The 20134-nt window shown below is 43.2% G+C and overlaps 1 protein-coding gene across 2 annotated transcripts in view; it reads left to right on the top strand.

Moving 5' to 3' along the window:
* The window catches only part of xpr1a (xenotropic and polytropic retrovirus receptor 1a), an 87211-nt gene that overhangs the window by 54901 nt on the left and 12176 nt on the right, over positions 1-20134 (top strand). For both annotated transcript variants that reach the window (XM_063891160.1, XM_063891161.1), the window contains 7 exons: positions 9609-9710; positions 13145-13365; positions 13670-13819; positions 14281-14364; positions 14924-15005; positions 15548-15735; positions 16003-16182. In XM_063891160.1, the coding sequence (XP_063747230.1) occupies positions 9609-9710; positions 13145-13365; positions 13670-13819; positions 14281-14364; positions 14924-15005; positions 15548-15735; positions 16003-16182 (1007 nt within the window). The remainder of the gene's footprint in view (positions 1-9608; positions 9711-13144; positions 13366-13669; positions 13820-14280; positions 14365-14923; positions 15006-15547; positions 15736-16002; positions 16183-20134) is intronic.

The raw sequence follows: 20134 nt of genomic DNA, 5'->3' as shown, positions 1-20134 counted from the left end.
AGTGGCTCAGTCAGTAGGGATGTAGACTGAGAGCCGTAGGGTCGCCGTTTCGAGTCCCCAAACAGACCTAAAATTGGAGTGTGGTCTGCCAATTGGAGTGATCCCAGTTCACCCCCCCGGGCCTGCCGGTAGTCTGTTCCATTGCATACGAACGTTCACATTTTATTTTCCCCAAAAACAGTCTTTGAGACCAGACCGTGTTCCTGTGTCCCTTTAACCTCCACAGCAACAGTCTGCTATCCTCAGCAACGGTCTGCTATCCTCTGCAACAGTCTGCTATCAGCAACAGTCTGCTATCCTCAGCCACGGTCTGCTATCAGCAACGGTCTGCTATCCTCAGCAACGGTCTGCTGTCCTCAGCACTGGTCTGCTATCCTCAGCAACGGTCTGCTATCCTCTGCAACAGTCTGCTATCAGCAACAGTCTGCTATCCTCAGCCACGGTCTGCTATCAGCAACGGTCTGCTATCAGCAACGGTCTGCTATCCTCAGCACTGGTCTGCTATCCTCAGCACTGGTCTGCTATCCTCAGCACTGGTCTGCTATCTGCTATCAGCAACGGTCTGCTATCAGCAACGGTCTGCTATCAGCAACGGTCTGCTATCAGCACTGGTCTGCTATCCTCAGCACTGGTCTGCTATCCTCAGCACTGGTCTGCTATCCTCAGCACTGGTCTGCTATCCTTAGCAACGGTCTGCTATCAGCAACAGTCTGCTATGAAATAATAGCAGACCTCTGGAAGGTCCAAATTGACCAATCAGCATCCAGTATTCAACCAAGCCATGTAGTATAGTAGAAATGACAGAAGGCACATCCAATACAAGAAGCTTTCTGACTGTATTCTACTTTCAGGGATAGGATTTAAAGATGTTAAACTATTAAATCAACTCATGGAGCACGATATTTCCTTCTTTTAATCGCTTTTTAGAGTCATGCAACATACATTGTCTTCCCTTTTAGCTTATTGGCCCATCATTCTATGTGTTTTTGGGGAGTTGTGTGATATGCATCTAGTTTCACACCCCATCTGGCCTCTTTATTCTACGCTATCGCTCTCATGATGTATTTGCTTGGCTGCTGATAATAAACCCATCACATGTGCCTCTCTCTCCCTCTCTCTCACACACACACACACACACACACACACACACACACACACACACACACACACACACACACACACACACAGCAGAGATATTAACACCTCTCAGAACGTGTTGAATATGTGATTCTCTCCATCGTCTCATTTTCGCTCCTCCTCCTCCTCCTCCTAGCTGTAGTATATTTTTTGGGATCTGCTTAGCTGGCAGTATAAATATCCCACAGTGGATCAGGAGCCCCCGGCCCCCCCAGTCTGGCAGCCTCCTCAGTGAGTGTGCAGTCCTAATGGCCTCCATGAGAGACATGATTGGTAGAATTAATTGTGGCTGGAGGGCCGAATGGGAATAAAGAGAGTAAAAAAGAGGAATGGGGGGGGGGGTTGTCTGGCTGGTTATAGCGCTGTGTTTCCTTTCCTTTACTCTGGCACTACAGCATGTTTGGTTAATGCACTTACACACACATTTATCGTTATTTAAATGAACAATAATCAACAATTACTTTTTTATTAACTTAATTCAACAGCAGATTTTTCAGAATACAAAGTCAGGTTTACATATAAATAAAATAACAGCAAAGTAAAAAATACAATTATTAATAATCATGATAATCTAAGACTTTTTAAATATAAAATTCATGTTTTTACATTTAGTTTAAAAAAAGGAAAATGAAACAATAATAATATTTATTTTTATTCTAATAAAACAACCATAATAAACTTCTCATTCACTTATAGATTTGTACAATAAATCAAAAACAAAGGAAACAAAAACATATATTAATGTATGATAAGAATAAGATGAAGAATAATCAATTAACAATGTTTATTGTCCACAGTATTAATTGTATTACGTGTCTATTCAATGTAAAGGGCTTTTAGCACTTGGAAAAGCACCAAAATAAATACCATGAATTCTAAATAATGATAATAAAAATAAATCCTCCACAAATTAAAGTTACGACTAGAAATACTAAAATAAAAAAGATAACAAAAAACCCGCTGCACCGCCTATAACCACGTTCATATACATCCACATGGACCTATATATAGACACCTACACTACCAGTGCAGACACACAGTAAGCAGGTAAACAGAAGTGAACTCAAACCAGCCTGCAGTGAAAACAGGAAAACATTCAAGTGCTTTTTGCAGTTTTCAATCAAGTAATAAATGTTAGCCCGATCCAATGCTCTTTTATTTTATTAGTGATTTACACCTGTGTGCCTGGAGGGAAGAGATAACGATCATAAGGTAATGTCTCCGCAGCTCCCCCGACTGTAATACAACCAGAGCAGCGTGGTGTCGTTAAAGGAGATAAATGGAGCGTGAAAACAGGAAAATCCTATTTGTCTCTGAGTGTGAGGGCTTGTTACTACTGAAGGATATTGAAGAGATGATGTTTCCTCTTCCATCTTTCCAGGCTCCAGAGTTATGATGGATCATACATTTAGCAAATGCACTACTAAATACATCCTTCGTCTGGAGATCAATGGTTTTCTGATTTCTGATGTTTTTGATTGTTATCCTGAAATAAGGTGGAGATTTTATGTCATGTGACGGCACAGTAGTTCCTTTATAGCCCAACATTAGCCTCCTTTAGCTTAGCGGTGGAGACGTGAAGTCATGTGACTGTGCTGTAGTTCCTTTATAGCCCAACATTAGCCTCCTTTAGCTTAGCGGTGGAGACGTGAAGTCATGTGACCGTGCTGTAGTTCCTTTATAGCCCAACATTAGCCGCCTTTAGCTTAGCAGTGGTGATGTGAAGTCATGTGACCGTGCTGTAGTTCCTTTATAGCCCAACATTAGCCGCCTTTAGCTTAGCGGTGGAGACGTGAAGTCATGTGACCGTGCTGTAGTTCCTTTATAGCCCAACATTAGCCACCTTTAGCTTAGCGGTGGAGACGTGAAGTCATGTGACCGTGCTGTAGTTCCTTTATAGCCCAACATTAGCCACCTTTAGCTTAGTGGTGGTGACGTGAAGTCATGTGATTTTTGCAATAATCCAAAATCAGATGGAGAAATCTCATTGGATATTTGTGGAGGGAATCAGGGAGATGCTAACTTCTGGGTCATCTTATACAAATGCGTCATCACTGTACCACTCTTTTGCAATGGCTGCATTTCACTGGGTCTCAGAAGGACACATTTCTGACTCCTCACCGAGGACACCAGTGATTTTCTTCTTATTGATAAAACAAGAGAATAAAAGTATGATAAACTTCCATAAAATACAAACGCAGATCCTAGTCGTGCAGGATGTTGTTCAAAGGGATTTGTTTGTGTTGGTTGTTGTTCCCCCCTCCCTCTCATCAGATCGGAGGGTCTTCTTGAAGGATTTATGTGCTGGTTTTATGGGGTCTCCTCCCAGAATGCTTGTATGGGAATATAAGAAGTTGGGGGTGGGGTGTGTGTGTGTGTGTGTGTGTGTGTGTGTGTGTAGAGTTTCAGGGGTTAGAGTCGTAGGGAAGCTGTCTCATCATTTATTTATACGATCTGCAGAAGAAGGGGTTTGCATTGAAGGGGGGCGGGGGGGGGCCCTGGGAATACTGTAGGTCAAGAGTTGTTTTTGTAGCTCGCAGCACTAGTCTTTGTCTGGAAAAGTGAAGACAATAAATAACCGTACGGCTCTGGATCTACTCTGTCCTTAGCACGTAGCATCTAGATACCGCTCGTTAGCACAGGTGGAAACTGGAGAGAGACGCCTGGTTTATTTAAAAACCTGAGCTGGTTTTCTTTCTTTTTATTGGTTCATTCTTTATTATTACAAATAAATCACTTTTGATCAGTTTTATGTCGAAAAACCTTGAGACATAAATTCCTGATGATACAAAAGGAACACAATTATGATTATTCATTTGACATTTTAACTCTCCTTTCTTTACTCTGGCCCTGCAGGAGGTTTTTTATGCACTGACACACATTTCTCTACTTTTACATTAACAATAATCAATAATTACTTTTTTGATCAGCAGATTTTTTCCGAATACAAACTCATGTTTAGGTATAAATAAAATAACAACACATGGAGATAATAGCCTACAGTTAGTAAGGATAATCTAAGATGATCCTCAGACTTTTTTCAAAATAAAATCATGTTTTTATATCATGTATATAAAAAGTAAAAAGGATAATAACTGAATCTCATCCACTGATAGGATAATACAGAATAATAAAGCCAGGATGGAAAATCTACATATTCACACATATCCAGTGTCCTGTTGGATCCAACGTCAAAAGACCTTGAGAAATGGACTCTTTAACAGTGATTGATAAAATGATGTTCGAAGCTGAGAAAACCAAACGAACGCCTCCTCTTTGCTCGCTGTTCCTCAGTTTGTCATGGTTGTGATTACAGTCGTTAAATATGTAACCTAATTAAACCACATATTGATTTGTCTGCTGCAGCCTCGGATAAATTAGATCCTTTTTATGTCGCCTTGAGCAAGATGCCGTTGGTCAGGTTTATAAACATCATACTGACAAAATGTCCTCACACATACAGGTTTATTCACCTCTGTGAGGGCGAAGAGGGACAGTGTTTAATGTTGACACACACACACACACACACACACACACACACACACACACACACACACACACACACACACACACACACACACACACACACACATAAATCACCTCACAGCCCTTCAGGGACAAAACCATTTTACTCTACTGAGGTGCTCCATCATCACCTCTTCACACACACACACACACACACACACACACACACACACACACACACACACACACACACACACACACATCTGTTTAAGGTCCAGTATATTTGTCGTTGAAGTGGGATTAACTGCTTCCTTCAGCTTCCATGTCAGGACTGAAGGAGACATTTTAACGAAGACATATCATGAGTGTCCTTCAACCGACAAACTGTGACGTAAGACTTCCCAGTCAGGCTTTGTGACACCACTGGATTCATCAAACCAGTAAGCTGTGGCTGCCATCACTATATCCATATACCTGAAAGCCCATTAGAACATACTTCCCCTTATCTGAGCATCTCCAAGAGAACCGCATCTGCAGTTAACCCCACCGGCCGATCAGAGCAGGGCTGACTTTCTTTCTTAAACACCCTGTAGAGACAAAATAGAGAACTACAGAAGCCTTTCTCTGTTGACCTTTCAGATGTTGTGGTAGGAAGCTTCTGGGGCAGAAATGAAAGGGTTGCTGTAATATTTTAGGGAAATGTTGTAATACTACAACGTAAATAAGATGCGATGAATGTATTCCACAATAACTAAAGCATGTTCTACACATCGTAATAATCACACAAATAAATATTTAAGGCATTTTACTTCAATCTGACAAATCCAATAAAACAAAGACATGTTGCTTCAGTTTGAGATTTGGAAGTTGTGTGAGTTTATGGCCAGAGGACGGGACCTACGAACACATTTACTACCAAATAGATGGATGGAGGACGGACGGACGGACGGACAGACAGACGGATAGACAGACAGACAGACAGACAGACAGACAGACAGACAGACAGACAGACAGACAGACGGATAGACAGACAGACAGGAAGACAGAGAGACAGGGAGACAGGGAGACAGACACACAGACACACAGACACACACACACACACACACACACACACACACACAGACACACACAGATGCACAGACAGATAGTGGTATGGTTTAAGTCCAGTTATCAGAGTGAAGCTATTCAGAGAAACAAAAGGACCCTCTAACTGTGTAAATGGAGTCATTCAAAGAACAAACATTTACTGACTTTTTAGGATAGCTGTGATGTTGTGACATTAAAAGGGTTTTAAAGAGGCAGGCGCAAACAAAGAGTAATTCAGACAGAAGGTACAGGTGCATTCAGAGAGACGGTAGGAGAAAAGGAATGTGTTGTTTGAGCAGTAAAGCATGCAGCCGCTCTAGTAGTTATTTAACACCTAGGAAGGAAACTGAAGTTTTAGCCGCTCTGTGAGATTTGATCTTTTTGTGTGTTTTTAATCATGGGAAAAGTGCTGTGTCATGGTGAAACAGACACCATGTTTTCAGATGGTTTTATGGAAACTTTGTGGCAGAACTCATTGGTAGATTTAGAAAATGACGAAACGTCTTTCCCACCGTGTCACTGAGTTGAAGTCTGTCCTCTCCCATGACGTCCCAACTTTGACCTCCCTTTGAATCCCGTTGTGAGCGCTGTCGGACTCTAGGAGGCAGGTGAGGTGTCTTAAATATGACATGCTTATTTACCTGAGAGAAGGTACAGTGTGTGGCAGGTTCAGGGATGGAGGACAGGATACAGTTTCAGTAAAACAGCTGAGAGGATGAACTCTTGACTGGGGGGCTTTGTTCTTCACTTCACACACCTCACACACACATAATGCATGGACAAAAAGAGCTCTGTGTTTGTGTGTGCTGAAATGTGGAAGACACACACACACCTCCACTGATGTTCCCAGCGGTGCACAAGGTCAGCAGGGAACAAAGAGACGGGGGGGCAAGGCCGCTTCATAACCCCCGCTATAAAGGCCCTCCCATCCTCACACACTCTGTCAGAGAGCGTACAGGGGGGGTTCATAACATATAAAGAGAAATACTCCTCTGAAACATCTGGCAATGTGTAACGTTTATGAGGAGAGTTGAAAAAAGGTTAGCTACTGAAATGCACTTTTGCAAGATTTCTTTTTGACGATAGGAGATTTGATCCCGCGTCACTGAATTGGGCATGGTGCATTTCCATGATCACTTATCTTAAATTAACCAGAAGTAACATGAGACTCACACAGCTTAGTTTCATCTGTTTGAATGGGACCTTATAATTAATAATCATCTGATTCAAAACATTCAAATGTCAATCATCGGTCATGATCCTTGTTTTGTGTCTGTTGTTTCCTGCTTTAAGTTGAAATGTGTTCCCCTTCTGTCATGTTTGGCTTCACTTCCTGTCTGCGTTTCCCTCCTGTGCCTGATGTGTCATTGTGTTCACCTGTTGCCCCTGTGTTTCCCCTCCCCTCTCCAGCTGTGTGTTGTCTTGTGATTACCCTTGTGTATTTAATCTCAGTTCCCCTTTTGTCTCTTGTCCGGTCGTCGTCCTTCATGAGTCAAGTTGAGTATTTTTCATGTCCTGTGTTCCCCTAGCTTTGCGTTTTCGTTAACATCTTTTTCTAAACAAAGCTCGCTTTTGGTTCAAACCCCCATACCTGCCTCCTCTTGTTTCTCTGCATGTGGGTCCCTTTACCACACCCGTGACATTATCTGTTCTTTAATTAACTTATCGCTTCGGTTGGTTTTCATTTTCCTGTCCTTGTCTGAAGTCTACATTGAGGCCTTGGATCAGATTTCACATGATGGTTCACAAAGTTTCACATTTTTGAATACCAGAGGAAGATCCTGAGAAAAGCTTTCCGACAATCTGTTTCTAAGATAAAGGCAGAGATGTTGAATGATCCCCAGTTCAGTAGCTGCTCCTCTCCATTGCTCCGTGCTCCTTCATCAGAGGGTTCACCTTCTACTTTAAATCCCAGCCCCAGTCTGCTGCTGCTCTGCTTGTTGGACCATTACTCATCCTGTCATTGCACACACTCACCGACCAGACTCTCAGACATTCTAACCAGCTGATTGGTCTACAAGCAGGAATACCTCTATCCAAACATCTGCTTTCTCCTTAACGTCAGTCTACATTTCCTTCTCCTCCTCATTTAATCCATACCTCTCTTCTTCTCTGGCGCTCTTTCTAAGTGTGAGGAGCTCCTATACATGCACCTCTTTAGAAATGTCTCCTCTTCATCCTTGTCTCTACCGTACCAATTATCAGCGTACAGCGAGGTCACTGCTGCTGCTGAGTGGAGGTTTGCTCTACAGACTTCTCCCACAATGCCGTTCAGTTGCAATCACCATAATGATCTGGATGGTTAATGGGCACGTCTTCTCAGATCATCCTTTATCTAACAATGAGAGAGGCGTATTTGTCTGCTGCAGGAGGTTTCCTTTATGAGTGGTCCTTCCACAGTTTACCTCTCGATGTTTCTCCTGCAGAGCAAAGTTTAATTAACTCCTAATTGATTATCTTCACGGCGTGTGGAGGCAGCTTCTCATTTATTTCTCTTGTAAAGCTGTTGGACTTTAAGGTTCCTCTCACCTTTTCATCTCGTGTGTGTGTGTGTGTGTGTGTGTGTGTGTGTGTGTGTGTGTGTGTGTGTGTGTGTGTGTGTGTGTGTGTGTGTGTGTGTGTGTGTGTGTGTGTGTGTGTGTGTGTGTGTGTGTGTGTGTGTGTGCTGTGATATTGACGAGCTGCTGCTGCGGCGTCACTTTCTTATTACTGCGTTGAATAGAAAAACCTCACTTTGTAATATCTCCACCGCTGCTGGATCCTTCCTCCTGCTGAACCCACGCCTCTCTTTATTCTGACGTCTTTATTTGACATTCAGACAACAGGTGTGAGTGATGAGAAGGTCAGCTGATCATGGGAATCACACGTGAGGCACACGGTAGAGCTGGGGAATATATGGAGGGTATATTTTGAACGATATGAGACTAGATATTGTAATACGTTTAGTAATTCCCTGGTTCCCCTCAGTAAAATGCTGCAGTTTTTGGACTATTTCCTAGTTGTAGTATGACTTATTTTTTACCAAATAAATCATTTTATCCACGTTACTGTTGATTAGTTATCAAAAATCTCATGTCAATATATGTAATATAAAGATATTATAGGAGGGACTTTAGAAGAGCAATAATGCAATACGGCCCACACATTAAACTTCTGCTTGTCTTATTTTGTACTTCTCAAATATATATGTTCACATATCAATGAGCCCAATTTAAAATACATTTAATCAAATGTAAAACATGTTCTGACAAATCTGAGTTCATAAAAAACCCAGTAACTTCTTTCTATAACCAGCTTGAAAAGTAACCTTCATATTTACTCTGATTCTCAGCACTCTGAGGCTCCTGTTTTAAGGGATGAGCTGCCACAGAATAAATGAACCCTAAAGACAGACGGGATGTAGGCTGTTCTTTCTGAAAGCGTGTTCAAGTATCGCGCATCATTCCCCTACATCTGATTTGTTTTGCTAACCTATAACTGAACTTATGAGGCAGTATTCAGCTCTAGAAGGGGCCCAGCCCTGCGTATATTTTTCTGTCTGTGGCCCTCGGTGAAAAAGGTTTGGACAGCCCTGGTCTAGCAGCTCTACCTTTAGTCTGTGGTGTGAACAGGACACACACATCCATCCTGAGAGTGTGTGGGGTTAGCAGGTAGCATGTGAATGAAGCTGAGGATTATTGGAGACGGACATCGATACTGATTGAATTGTCCGTCCTGAAAAAGACGTGCAGGGTTCAGCGAGACAGACAGAGAGCGTGGTGTCGATGTCTCCGTACAGATGAACGTTTAAGCCTCTTATACCTAGAAGCTGGTAAATAAGCAGCTGTGTGTCCCCAATAGGTGCATTAATGTGTACATACGTGTGCCTTTCATCATGCAGCTCAGGTGTTTATATTTGTGTCTCTGTTCCTGCCCTCCAGTCACAGATGAAGACACGGTGAAGAGATACTACGCTAAGTTCGAGGAGCGTTTCTTCCAGACCTGCGAGAAGGAGCTGCTGAAAATCAACACCTTCTACTCAGGTAGTTATTTAATGTATACTGACTGATGTGGAGTCTGGATTCAGATCACATGTTCTTATTTTATGCATTTTGTCTTTATGTTTGTTTTGCACGTCATTTATTTTATTTCTTCCCTTAGGTTTGATTATCCCTTCTGTGCAGCCCTATCTTACTCTGAAACTGAATACAAACCACATTTAAACTATGAGTTTACTTATTAAGTGTGATTATTGGGCTGTTTGGACTATTAATTATATTCTGTACCATTAATTAATAAAAACACGGTTGATTCTGCTTTAAAAAATGTTGAAATCCACCTTAAATAATCCTAATATTGTATAATGCCTTCACATTTTACATCTGGTGTTACAAAACATAAAGGCTGTTGTTGTTATAAGCTGCTGCCATAAACAATATTATAGTGCATGTTTTATTTTAATTTGAGTGACTCTGCTTTGCAAAAACGCTCGTTAGGCATCCTAAATGTTCTTAATTATTATCGCCTCAACATCTGGTGTGTAATGGTATATATGTTTCAGAGCTGCTGCATGATGTCAGGTGTGATTGAAGTCGCCAGTGGCTGTCGTGTTGGGGCTGTGTGTATTTCAGGGATCTGTGTGTGTGTGTGTGTGTGTGTGTGTGTGTGTGTGTGTGTGTGTGTGTGTGTGTGTGTGTGTGTGTGTGTGTGTGTGTGTGTGTGTGTGTGTGTGTGTGTGTAACCTGAGATGGAAGCCATAATATATCATGGTGTTGCTGCTTCCAGACGCTCCTGATCTTCGGCTCAGGGGGAAGTGTAAACTATCACAGTATGTGTTCTGCTGTACAGTATTTAATGAACGTGTGTGTTCCCTTAACACTGGGTCTACCTGCAGCAGGATGTCTCTGGCACTCGTGTTTTGTCTTAAGGACAGTAAGTTGCATGGAGCAGGAGTCTGGGAGTTAGGTTTGTAGTCGCTGAGAGACCGCAGAAGTTTTTGCAGCTGTGCCTGTGACAGCAGAGAGTGGGCGGTGTCTGAAGACGTCCCCTACGGGCCGTTAGAGGAACTGCAGGTCAGCTGAGGGCCAAGGGTAACAGGACAGTTTGTCCCAGCTCATCATCATGGGTCATCACCATGGACTGCACACAAAGGGAGTAACGGGCAGTGTCAGTGAATAACCAGATCTAAATCATGAGGGATGTTCATCACTGAGGGTTTGATCCTTAAGTTTCATTTGTTTTCTGTCTTCATTAAAGTCTAGAAGCTTCCTGCTGCAGAGGTCATCGTTCTCTTTTGCTTAGTTTAAATCCGTTTGTTGGAAACTAATACACTATAATGTACGACGCCCCTTAATCATTTATATGACTCATTTGTCAATGTTGGTGTTAGTCGATCTTACATTAATGAAGTCCATAAGATAAGAGGTACTTTATAAATCCCAAACCGGGATGTTTTTGCATCCATGAGTCGTTTTGAGACTTCTTCCAAGAAAGTGATGGAATAATCTCTGAAACACAATATTTCCATGTTTAAAATGTCAGAAAATACTAAAAAAAGTCCATCCCTGTTTCTCAAAGTCCAGAGCTCAAACATACTCACTAATATGATCGTAAATAGAGAAAAGGCAGGAAGTGTATAATATAGAGGCTGAAAACCACTTTTTCTGACATCTGTTGCATGAAAAGTTACCTTAACGATTTAAAATCGACGATCAACCTATCACTCTTGAGTTGTGATGCTTTTGATTTTTCTACTTACTTTCTGTCAGTAATGGCTAATATGTTATTGTAACGTTGTCCTCAGTGCTGTGTGTTCTGTAGTCAGCTGATCCTCCGCAGAGTGAGTCAGCGCTCTCAAATGTTGTCATAAAAACATCTCCTGCTCTCAGCACCGTGTTTACCCTCCAACACAGGAGACGTCTTTATCTGATGCCTGTGTGTGTGTGTGTGTGTGTGTGTGTGTGTGTGTGTGTGTGTGTGTGTGTGTGTGTGTGTGTGTGTGTGTGTGTGTGTGTGTGTGTGTGTGTGTGTGTGTGTGTGTGTGTGTGTGTCAGATAGCTGGAGATAGATGGTGTGCTGACTCTGAGGCTCTCTCTCCTCTGAAAGGGGTCTCTGACCTCTGAGAGCTGCACAGCTTTCAAATCCTGCAAAGCACCTCCTTCTTCAGGGGTTAAACCAGGGGTCTTCACCAGGGGGTCCTCAGAGTTACTGCAGGTTTTAAAAGTGTATTTTAATCCTAAAAACTGAATCTGTTTTACAAGCACAGTGCAGCAATATCAATCCAACATTCAAGGAGCGTTATATCAGCGTATTAGTCCAAGTAAAGCTAAAGCTAACGTGCTGAATGACCGCTTGCAAACTTGCATGACGGAAAACTGGTTAGCTACACCAACGTCATTTAATTTAAACTATCTTAGCGTTATACGTATCCTGGAGGGGGTCTCCAGCCTCTCAAATCTCAACAAAATGGGGCAGAAAAAGCAAGAGAGGTTAAAAGACTCAGGAGCGAGACGACATGCATCTACAAATGAAAGACAGGCGGAAGGACACCAGTGAAACCTGACCCCCCACACCTGTCCCTTTCTGGTCCATTAGTATCACACACACACACACACACACACACACACACACACACACACACACACACACACACATACACACACACACACACACACACACACACACACACACATGCACTTCTCTGTTGTGCAGAGTCACCTCGACCTCAGATTGAATCTGCAGCTGCAGGATCAGGGCAGGGCTTTCTCACGCCTCCAGCTGCTGACGTGTGTTCATCAGAGGGTCCCTGTGCCGCTGCTGCAGGGTCTCACATGTGGAGAAACCAGGGCAGGATGGAGGGTGGTGTGGAGAATGTGTGTGTGTTGAGGTAATAAAGCGTCAGGTAGTCCCCCAACCTTCCCCAGTTTATGGGGAATAGTGGTGGAGAGTAACTGAGCTCATTTACTTCAGATGACTTGTCCTGAGGATTTCCAATTTGTGCTATTTTACACTTCCACTTCACTCCCCTTCAGAAGATGTTTTACTTTCTACTCTGCCTGAGCTACTTGGAAGATCCAGATTAAAAGTTTAATATCGAATCAACAAATCATTTAAGATTCATAGCTTCAGACTTTACTGATTATTTGGTTAAAGTAAGTCAAAGCTGCCACATCAAAGCTTCAATCATTTAAATACGATAGTAAAACATGTTGTTGTGAAACGGGGCGTCGTGTACAATGAGTTTGCTTTTGGTCTTTGAAGCACAAATGAATGCTCTTTTTTTAATGGAGGAGGTAATGACACTGCTCTTCTGGGTGTAATAACCTGTCTCTGACCCGGGGAATGACTCCTCTCTCAGCGTCAGCTCAGCCTGAGAGTCTCCAGGCTTCATCTCCTGCACAGACAGAGTGATCTGGACATCCTACAGTACACTTGTTCCCAACCAATAAACCTCCTTTTAAATCCCCCCCCCCTGCAGAAAAGCTTGCCGAGGCGCAGCGCCGCTCGGCCACGCTGCAGAATGAGCTGCAGTCGTCTCTGGACGCTCAGCGCGAGAGCAACGCTCCGCCCGGGCTGCGGAGACGCAAGACCATGTTCCACCTGTCGCAGGAGGAGCGCTGCAAACACCACAACATCAAGGACCTGAAGCTGGCGTTCAGCGAGTTCTACCTCAGCCTCATCCTGCTGCAGAACTACCAGGTACCGGGACATAACCCTACCTTCAGTGGAGTAAACACTGACACTTTCAGATGCACACCTGTGGGTTTGAGTGCTTTAAAGGGGCCCTATTCTGCCCATTCCAACTCCCTCTGAAGGTAACACAGGGATTTTAGCCTTTGCAGACCATTTACATGCACTAAAACCTATAAAACACTACAGAAAAGGGAAAAAACAAAAGTATAATAGGTCGTTTTAAATTAAATGTATTGTTCCCCTGGTAATAATTAAACCCTCCTATCTCTGAGTGAGTCTCTAACCGCTGTCTCCTCGCTGTCGTCCACAGAACCTGAACTTCATGGGTTTCCGTAAAATCCTGAAGAAGCATGACAAGATCCTGGACACCCCCCGCGGGGCCGACTGGCGCGTGGCTCATGTCGAGGTGGCTCCGTTCTACACCTGCAAGAAGATCACGCAGCTCATCTCCGAGACAGAGGTGCGAACACACACACACACACACACACACACACACACACACACACACACACACACACACACACACACACACACACACACACACACACACACAGCACTGAACACACACAATCACACACAACAGTTATCTCTTGGGAGGTACAGGGATGATGGAGTTTTGTAGGCCGACCAAGAAGTTAGCATCACAAGGGCTCCCTCCACAAAGATCCAACGGGGTTTTTCCAATGGATTTCAGAATATGGTAGAGGAAACATCACAGGAACAGGTTTACTCGGGCCGCAGAGTAACACACACACATTTGGATTTGTCTTATCTAACATCTAACAAGTGCAAAGTAAAAAACTGAATAATTGTACAAGACATTTTATTCAGGGGGGGGAAGGATGTGGAGCTGGTGCAGCCTTACACACACATACACACGATGAAACAAAAGTCATTGTATTTTGATGTGTGTGTTTGCAGACGATCGTCACCACAGAGCTGGAGGGAGGAGACCGTCAGAAGGCCATGAAGAGGCTGAGGGTTCCTCCTCTGGGGGCGGCTCAGGTCAGTCCAGCTGATACACTGTCCGGAGAATAATATCAGACATTTCTCTTTTTGAATTTACAACAAGGCAGGGATGCTGATAGTAACCTGGGTATGCTCTCCATGTCTCTGAATGTTGCGGTACGGTTGTTTTTGAGTCGCTGTAAAGGTTGAAACAGAAGGTGAGAGGTGTGTTGTGAGAGGGATGAAGATGGAAAGAAGGAGAAACCATAAGAGGCTTTTATTGATTTTATAAGTGCCTTCTTAATGTTGAACAGGATATCTTTCAGAAGCTCGTGGCACTTATGTAATATCTACTGTTAGTAATGCATTAATTACTGTCAGCGCTGACATATATATGTGCTCTGTGACTATTGATCCTGCAGGCATGTGTACAATATACATATAATCAAGCAGATTAAAGGAGCTCCATCTGGAGATATAGTTGAGTTGTAGATGCATAATAATGTCATCTATAATCAGTCAGTATGTGTTAATATGTAAAATACAATACATTAAGTGCCTTGCTTTTATATATTTTCCATGATGAATGTCTCTGTTTGCTCTCCTCCTGCTGCAGCCTGCTCTGGCCTGGACCACCTTTCGTGTTGGACTCTACTGCGGCTTCTTCATCATCCTCGCCATCGCCTTCATTCTCTCTGGTGAGTTCAATTCAAGCTAAAGGAGGCTAATGTTGGGCTATAGAGGAACTACAGCACGGTCACATGACTTCACGTCTCCACCGCTAAGCTAAAGGAGGCTAATGTTGGGCTATAAAGGAACTATAGCACGGTCACATGACTTCACGTCACCACCGCTAAGCTAAAGGAGGCTAATGTTGGGCTATACAGGAACTACAGCACGGTCACATGACTTCACGTCACCACCGCTAAGCTAAAGGAGGCTAATGTTGGGCTATAAAGGAACTACAGCACGGTCACATGACTTCACGTCACCACCGCTAAGCTAAAGGCGGCTAATGCTGGCCGGGATGACGTTCAGTCGTCTCATTTAGAGTCTTGTTAGCAACCTCTGTTTTTAAATCCAGCAGTGGGGTATTTACTGATGTCTCTTCAGCTTGTGTTAACCACAGACCAAAAACACATTCAGAAAACATTGAAGAGGGAACAGGAAGTGCTAAAATGCTGACTCTTCTCCAGACCTCAGATAGATCAAATGAAAGTGTCCTCTGTGGTTTTTCCAGGTGCTGTGTTCGTCCGCTTCGAGAACGTTTGGCCTCTGGTGCGTATCTACCGGGGCGGCTTCCTGTTGATCCAGTTCCTCTTCCTGTTGGGCATCAACACTTACGGATGGCGGCAGGCCGGAGTCAACCACGTGCTCATCTTCGAGATCAACCCCCGAAACAACCTCTCACACCAGCACCTGTTCGAGGTCAGGACCACAACGTGTTTACTCTGAAACACAACTTTGTTTGCAGATAAAAACGAGGGTTTAAGCATTTTATAAAATATGCAGATGTTATTCTAATCAGCAGTACACACCTGAAGTCCACAGGGTTTCATTCATACTCCAGAATAACAAATCACAACATCATTTGCATAAAATGATTCAGCTTGTCTTGTTAATTGTGATGATTTGTCAGAAGTGCTTTCTTCTAACGCCTCTCTCTCGCTCTCTCGCTCTCTCGTCTCTCTGCAGATTGCGGGTTTCCTGGGTGTGTTATGGTGTCTCAGCATCCTCTCCTGCCTCTACTCGGACTACACTTACCTCCCCATGCAGATCAACCCACTCATCCTCTACGGCTTCATGCTGCTCTTCCTCCTCAACCCCTTCAAGACCGGATACTACAAGTCACGCTTCTGGCTCCTCAAGCTGCTGGTCAGTGCACACACTCGTTTACTGGAGCATAATTCAATTTCTGGCCAGTGTTTTAAATGTAGACTGTAATTAAACCTGAGCTGGACAGTCAGGGAAATGTTGAGTCAGCTGTAAACATGCTTTTTATAGGACTGCCATACCAAAATAATAAATGCAAACAAGATGAGACATGCTCACAGAAACAGCTCAGAGTGTGGGCTGAAGATTTGCATATGGAAATATCATCCCAACATGAATTTGAATTACAGTATGTAGCGTCTCTACTTTAAAGAGTCCTCTCCTGCTGATGTTCAGGTGTATATCAGTATGTAGTGTCTCTACTTTAAAGAGTCCTCTCCTGCTGATGTTCAGGTGTATATCAGTATGTAGTGTCTCTACTTTAAAGAGTCCTCTCCTGCTGATGTTCAGGTGTATATCAGTATGTAGCGTCTCTACTTTAAAGAGTCCTCTCCTGCTGATGTTCAGGTGTATATCAGTATGTAGAGTCTCTACTTTAAAGAGTCCTCTCCTGCTGATGTTCAGGTGTATATCAGTATGTAGAGTCTCTACTTTAAAGAGTCCTCTCCTGCTGATGTTCAGGTGTATATCAGTATGTAGAGTCTCTACTTTAAAGAGTCCTCTCCTGCTGATGTTCAGGTGTATATCAGTATGTAGAGTCTCTACTTTAAAGAGTCCTTTCCTGCTGATGTTCAGGTGTATATCAGTATGTAGCGTCTCTACTTTAAAGAGTCCTCTCCTGCTGATGTTCAGGTGTATATCAGTATGTAGAGTCTCTACTTTAAAGAGTCCTCTCCTGCTGATGTTCAGGTGTATATCAGTATGTAGAGTCTCTACTTTAAAGAGTCCTCTCCTGCTGATGTTCAGGTGTATATCAGTATGTACTGTCTCTACTTTAAAGAGTCCTCTCCTGCTGATGTTCAGGTGTATATCAGTATGTAGAGTCTCTACTTTAAAGAGTCCTCTCCTGCTGATGTTCAGGTGTATATCAGTATGTAGAGTCTCTACTTTAAAGAGTCCTCTCCTGCTGACGTTCAGGTGTATATCAGTATGTAGCGTCTCTACTTTAAAGAGTCCTCTCCTGCTGATGTTCAGGTGTATATCAGTATGTAGTCTCTACTTTAAAGAGTCCTCTCCTGCTGATGTTCAGGTGTATATCAGTATGTAGAGTCTCTACTTTAAAGAGTCCTCTCCTGCTGACGTTCAGGTGTATATCAGTATGTAGTGTCTCTACTTTAAAGAGTCCTCTCCTGCTGATGTTCAGGTGTATATCAGTATGTAGAGTCTCTACTTTAAAGAGTCCTCTCCTGCTGATGTTCAGGTGTATATCAGTATGTAGTGTCTCTACTTTAAAGAGTCCTCTCCTGCTGATGTTCAGGTGTATATCAGTATGTAGTGTCTCTACTTTAAAGAGTCCTCTCCTGCTGATGTTCAGGTGTATATCAGTATGTAGTGTCTCTACTTTAAAGAGTCCTCTCCTGCTGATGTACGATGCTGTATAGTCAGACATGTTGAAGGCCCTTTATCGTACGTTTGATCTGGGATTAAACCCTGGATTTATCGGGAGTGACTGGGATGCTTTTCCTTTAGGGAACGCGTACAACGACAGCCTCCTATCAGCTTTATGATTCCTGAGAGCCAATAAAAACTGAGTATGATTATGAAGCCACATGAGTGGAGGAGGGCTGAGGGAGCGCTTCTGAGGACGGTGGGGAGTAGTAAAGGGACGGACAAGAGTATGAGGAGGGGGTCTGCTGCAGGGGGGAAAGGAGGAAGAGGAGGAGGAGGAGGAGCTCAGGGCATCAGCATACTGATAGATCTATGCCTGTAATGATTGCACAGTCACAACCCTCCACCTCCCCTGGGACGAAGCTGCTTTCTATTATCTCTCAACCCTCTGCCCTCTGTCTCGATACACCCCCCTCTGCACACACACACACACACACACACACACACACACACACACACACACACACACACACATACACACACACCCTGCAGCTCGACTTAGACAAAGAACAGTCACACAGGAGGGTTTTGTAAACATGAGGCTTGAGATACATATCTGAGTTTTACATGCGTCCATTGTGTTTGATAAAGATACAAACACACACACACACACACACACACACACACACACACACACACACACACACACACACACACACACACACACACACACACACACACCACCATATTCAAAGTGTGTCAGCAGCACAGTGCAGCAGCTAGAGAGCAGGATAACAGGTGTATCTCCAGTAATGGTTTCCTGGGGCCTCAGGGACCAGGGTTCCTGTTTTTGGGGGTACATTTGTATTTTATGCTTGTTTTGTTTTTGTCTTTAAATGCTTGATATCCTAAGCTAAAAGGGTCACTATGGAATATGTTTTGGTTGTACAGATTTGAGGAATCTAAAGCAGTTGGACACACTTTAAGAAATAAATACCAACATAGGCGCTGTAGGATCCAAAATACTGGTTTTGCAATAGGTTATTATCTTCATTTCTGTTCACACTGCGTCTAATCCCTATTGGTTATCACTTCTGGCACACATGGGTGTGGTTTGTTGGTATTTAGGTCACCTGTTGGATGCCGGTTTTAGGAATTAACGGAGTGTAAACAAAAATGAAGATAATATTATAATAATAATCTATTGCAAAACAAGCATTTTGGATCCTACATACCGGCCCCTAGTTATTATATAACAAAGGACATTTAAACACCGTATACTCCAATAGTGTGCAGATCATCTTTGTAGCATTTGTTTTAGCAAACCTCAAGCTAATCTACAAATGTGAAAATAAATGAAATGATTCAGATGTTGTTTTTACAAACCATAGTGAAAGGTGCTTCTGATCTGGGAGGTCTCAGTGTGACTCAAAGTGTTGTTTGGATAAAGAAGGATTTCTACAAAAAAATAATCCATTGGGCTCCTACAGGCACCGACGATCATTTCTATGCTGAGTTCAAAGGACACAGGAAACTGAAACCTCGTTACTGAGGCCTCAGAAATCAATTAAGGGGTGTACGTGTCTCCTTCTGTTATGTAAAGCTTCCTTGATGTCATATTGTGCCGCTGTCACTATTTAAATATGTCGTTCATGCTGACCTTTGGAAATTGCCGTTTGATTGGAACAAACAAACAGCAAAGCGGTGCTAGGAAATGCTTCCATGCCAGATGTGACAATAAAACCCAGACAGAGGACAGAGATTTCCTTATAGGACAAACTGCAGATCCGTCCCCTGGACTTCTGCTGTTTGCTGAAGGAATGAAAAGCCCTCAGCTCTGCAGAGAGGAGAGCAATAGAGCTCTGAGTGACAGCTGCAGAGAGAGGTGTGATGGGTGTGTGTGTTCAAGAGAAAAAAGATCAATTTTCTCTGACATTTCAAGTGGAGGAGCGGGGGGAGGGGGGGGGGGGGTGTACAGTGGCTCCTGAATGTCACATGTGGCCTGGGGGGGGGCGGGGGGGGGGGGGGGGCGGTGGAAACAGATCTTATTACAAAAGCACGGTCAATAACGGAGCTCCAGCCATGAGTCATATCCCAAATAACATGCAGCCAGAGCACGATACACCTCGATACACACACACACACACACACACACACACACACACACACACACACACACACACACACACACACACACACACACACACCTGCGGAAGGCACATAAGACCCGATCCTCTCATGTGTTTATTAAAGGACGCCTTACACTCCTTTTCTGATTACCTGCACACTCATTAATAGTTTTATAATTAAGTTCAGGTGTTGGGAGAACGTACACTCACTCAAAAATCACTTCAGCAGTAAGGTCAGCCAAAAAGCAACACTTATCACAAAGCACGTTTCTAAGTATTTAAAGACACTTTACAATCTCATCTCAAACTTACATTAATATATTTCCATTTCTTTAAAGAATATCTATGTGCTTTTATACACTTAATAATAACAAATA

The sequence above is a fragment of the Eleginops maclovinus genome, chromosome 9 (genome assembly GCF_036324505.1).
Source record: "Eleginops maclovinus isolate JMC-PN-2008 ecotype Puerto Natales chromosome 9, JC_Emac_rtc_rv5, whole genome shotgun sequence".
In the NCBI taxonomy this organism is placed as follows: domain Eukaryota; kingdom Metazoa; phylum Chordata; class Actinopteri; order Perciformes; family Eleginopidae; genus Eleginops; species Eleginops maclovinus.
This window is presented reverse-complemented; position numbering and strand designations above follow the sequence as displayed.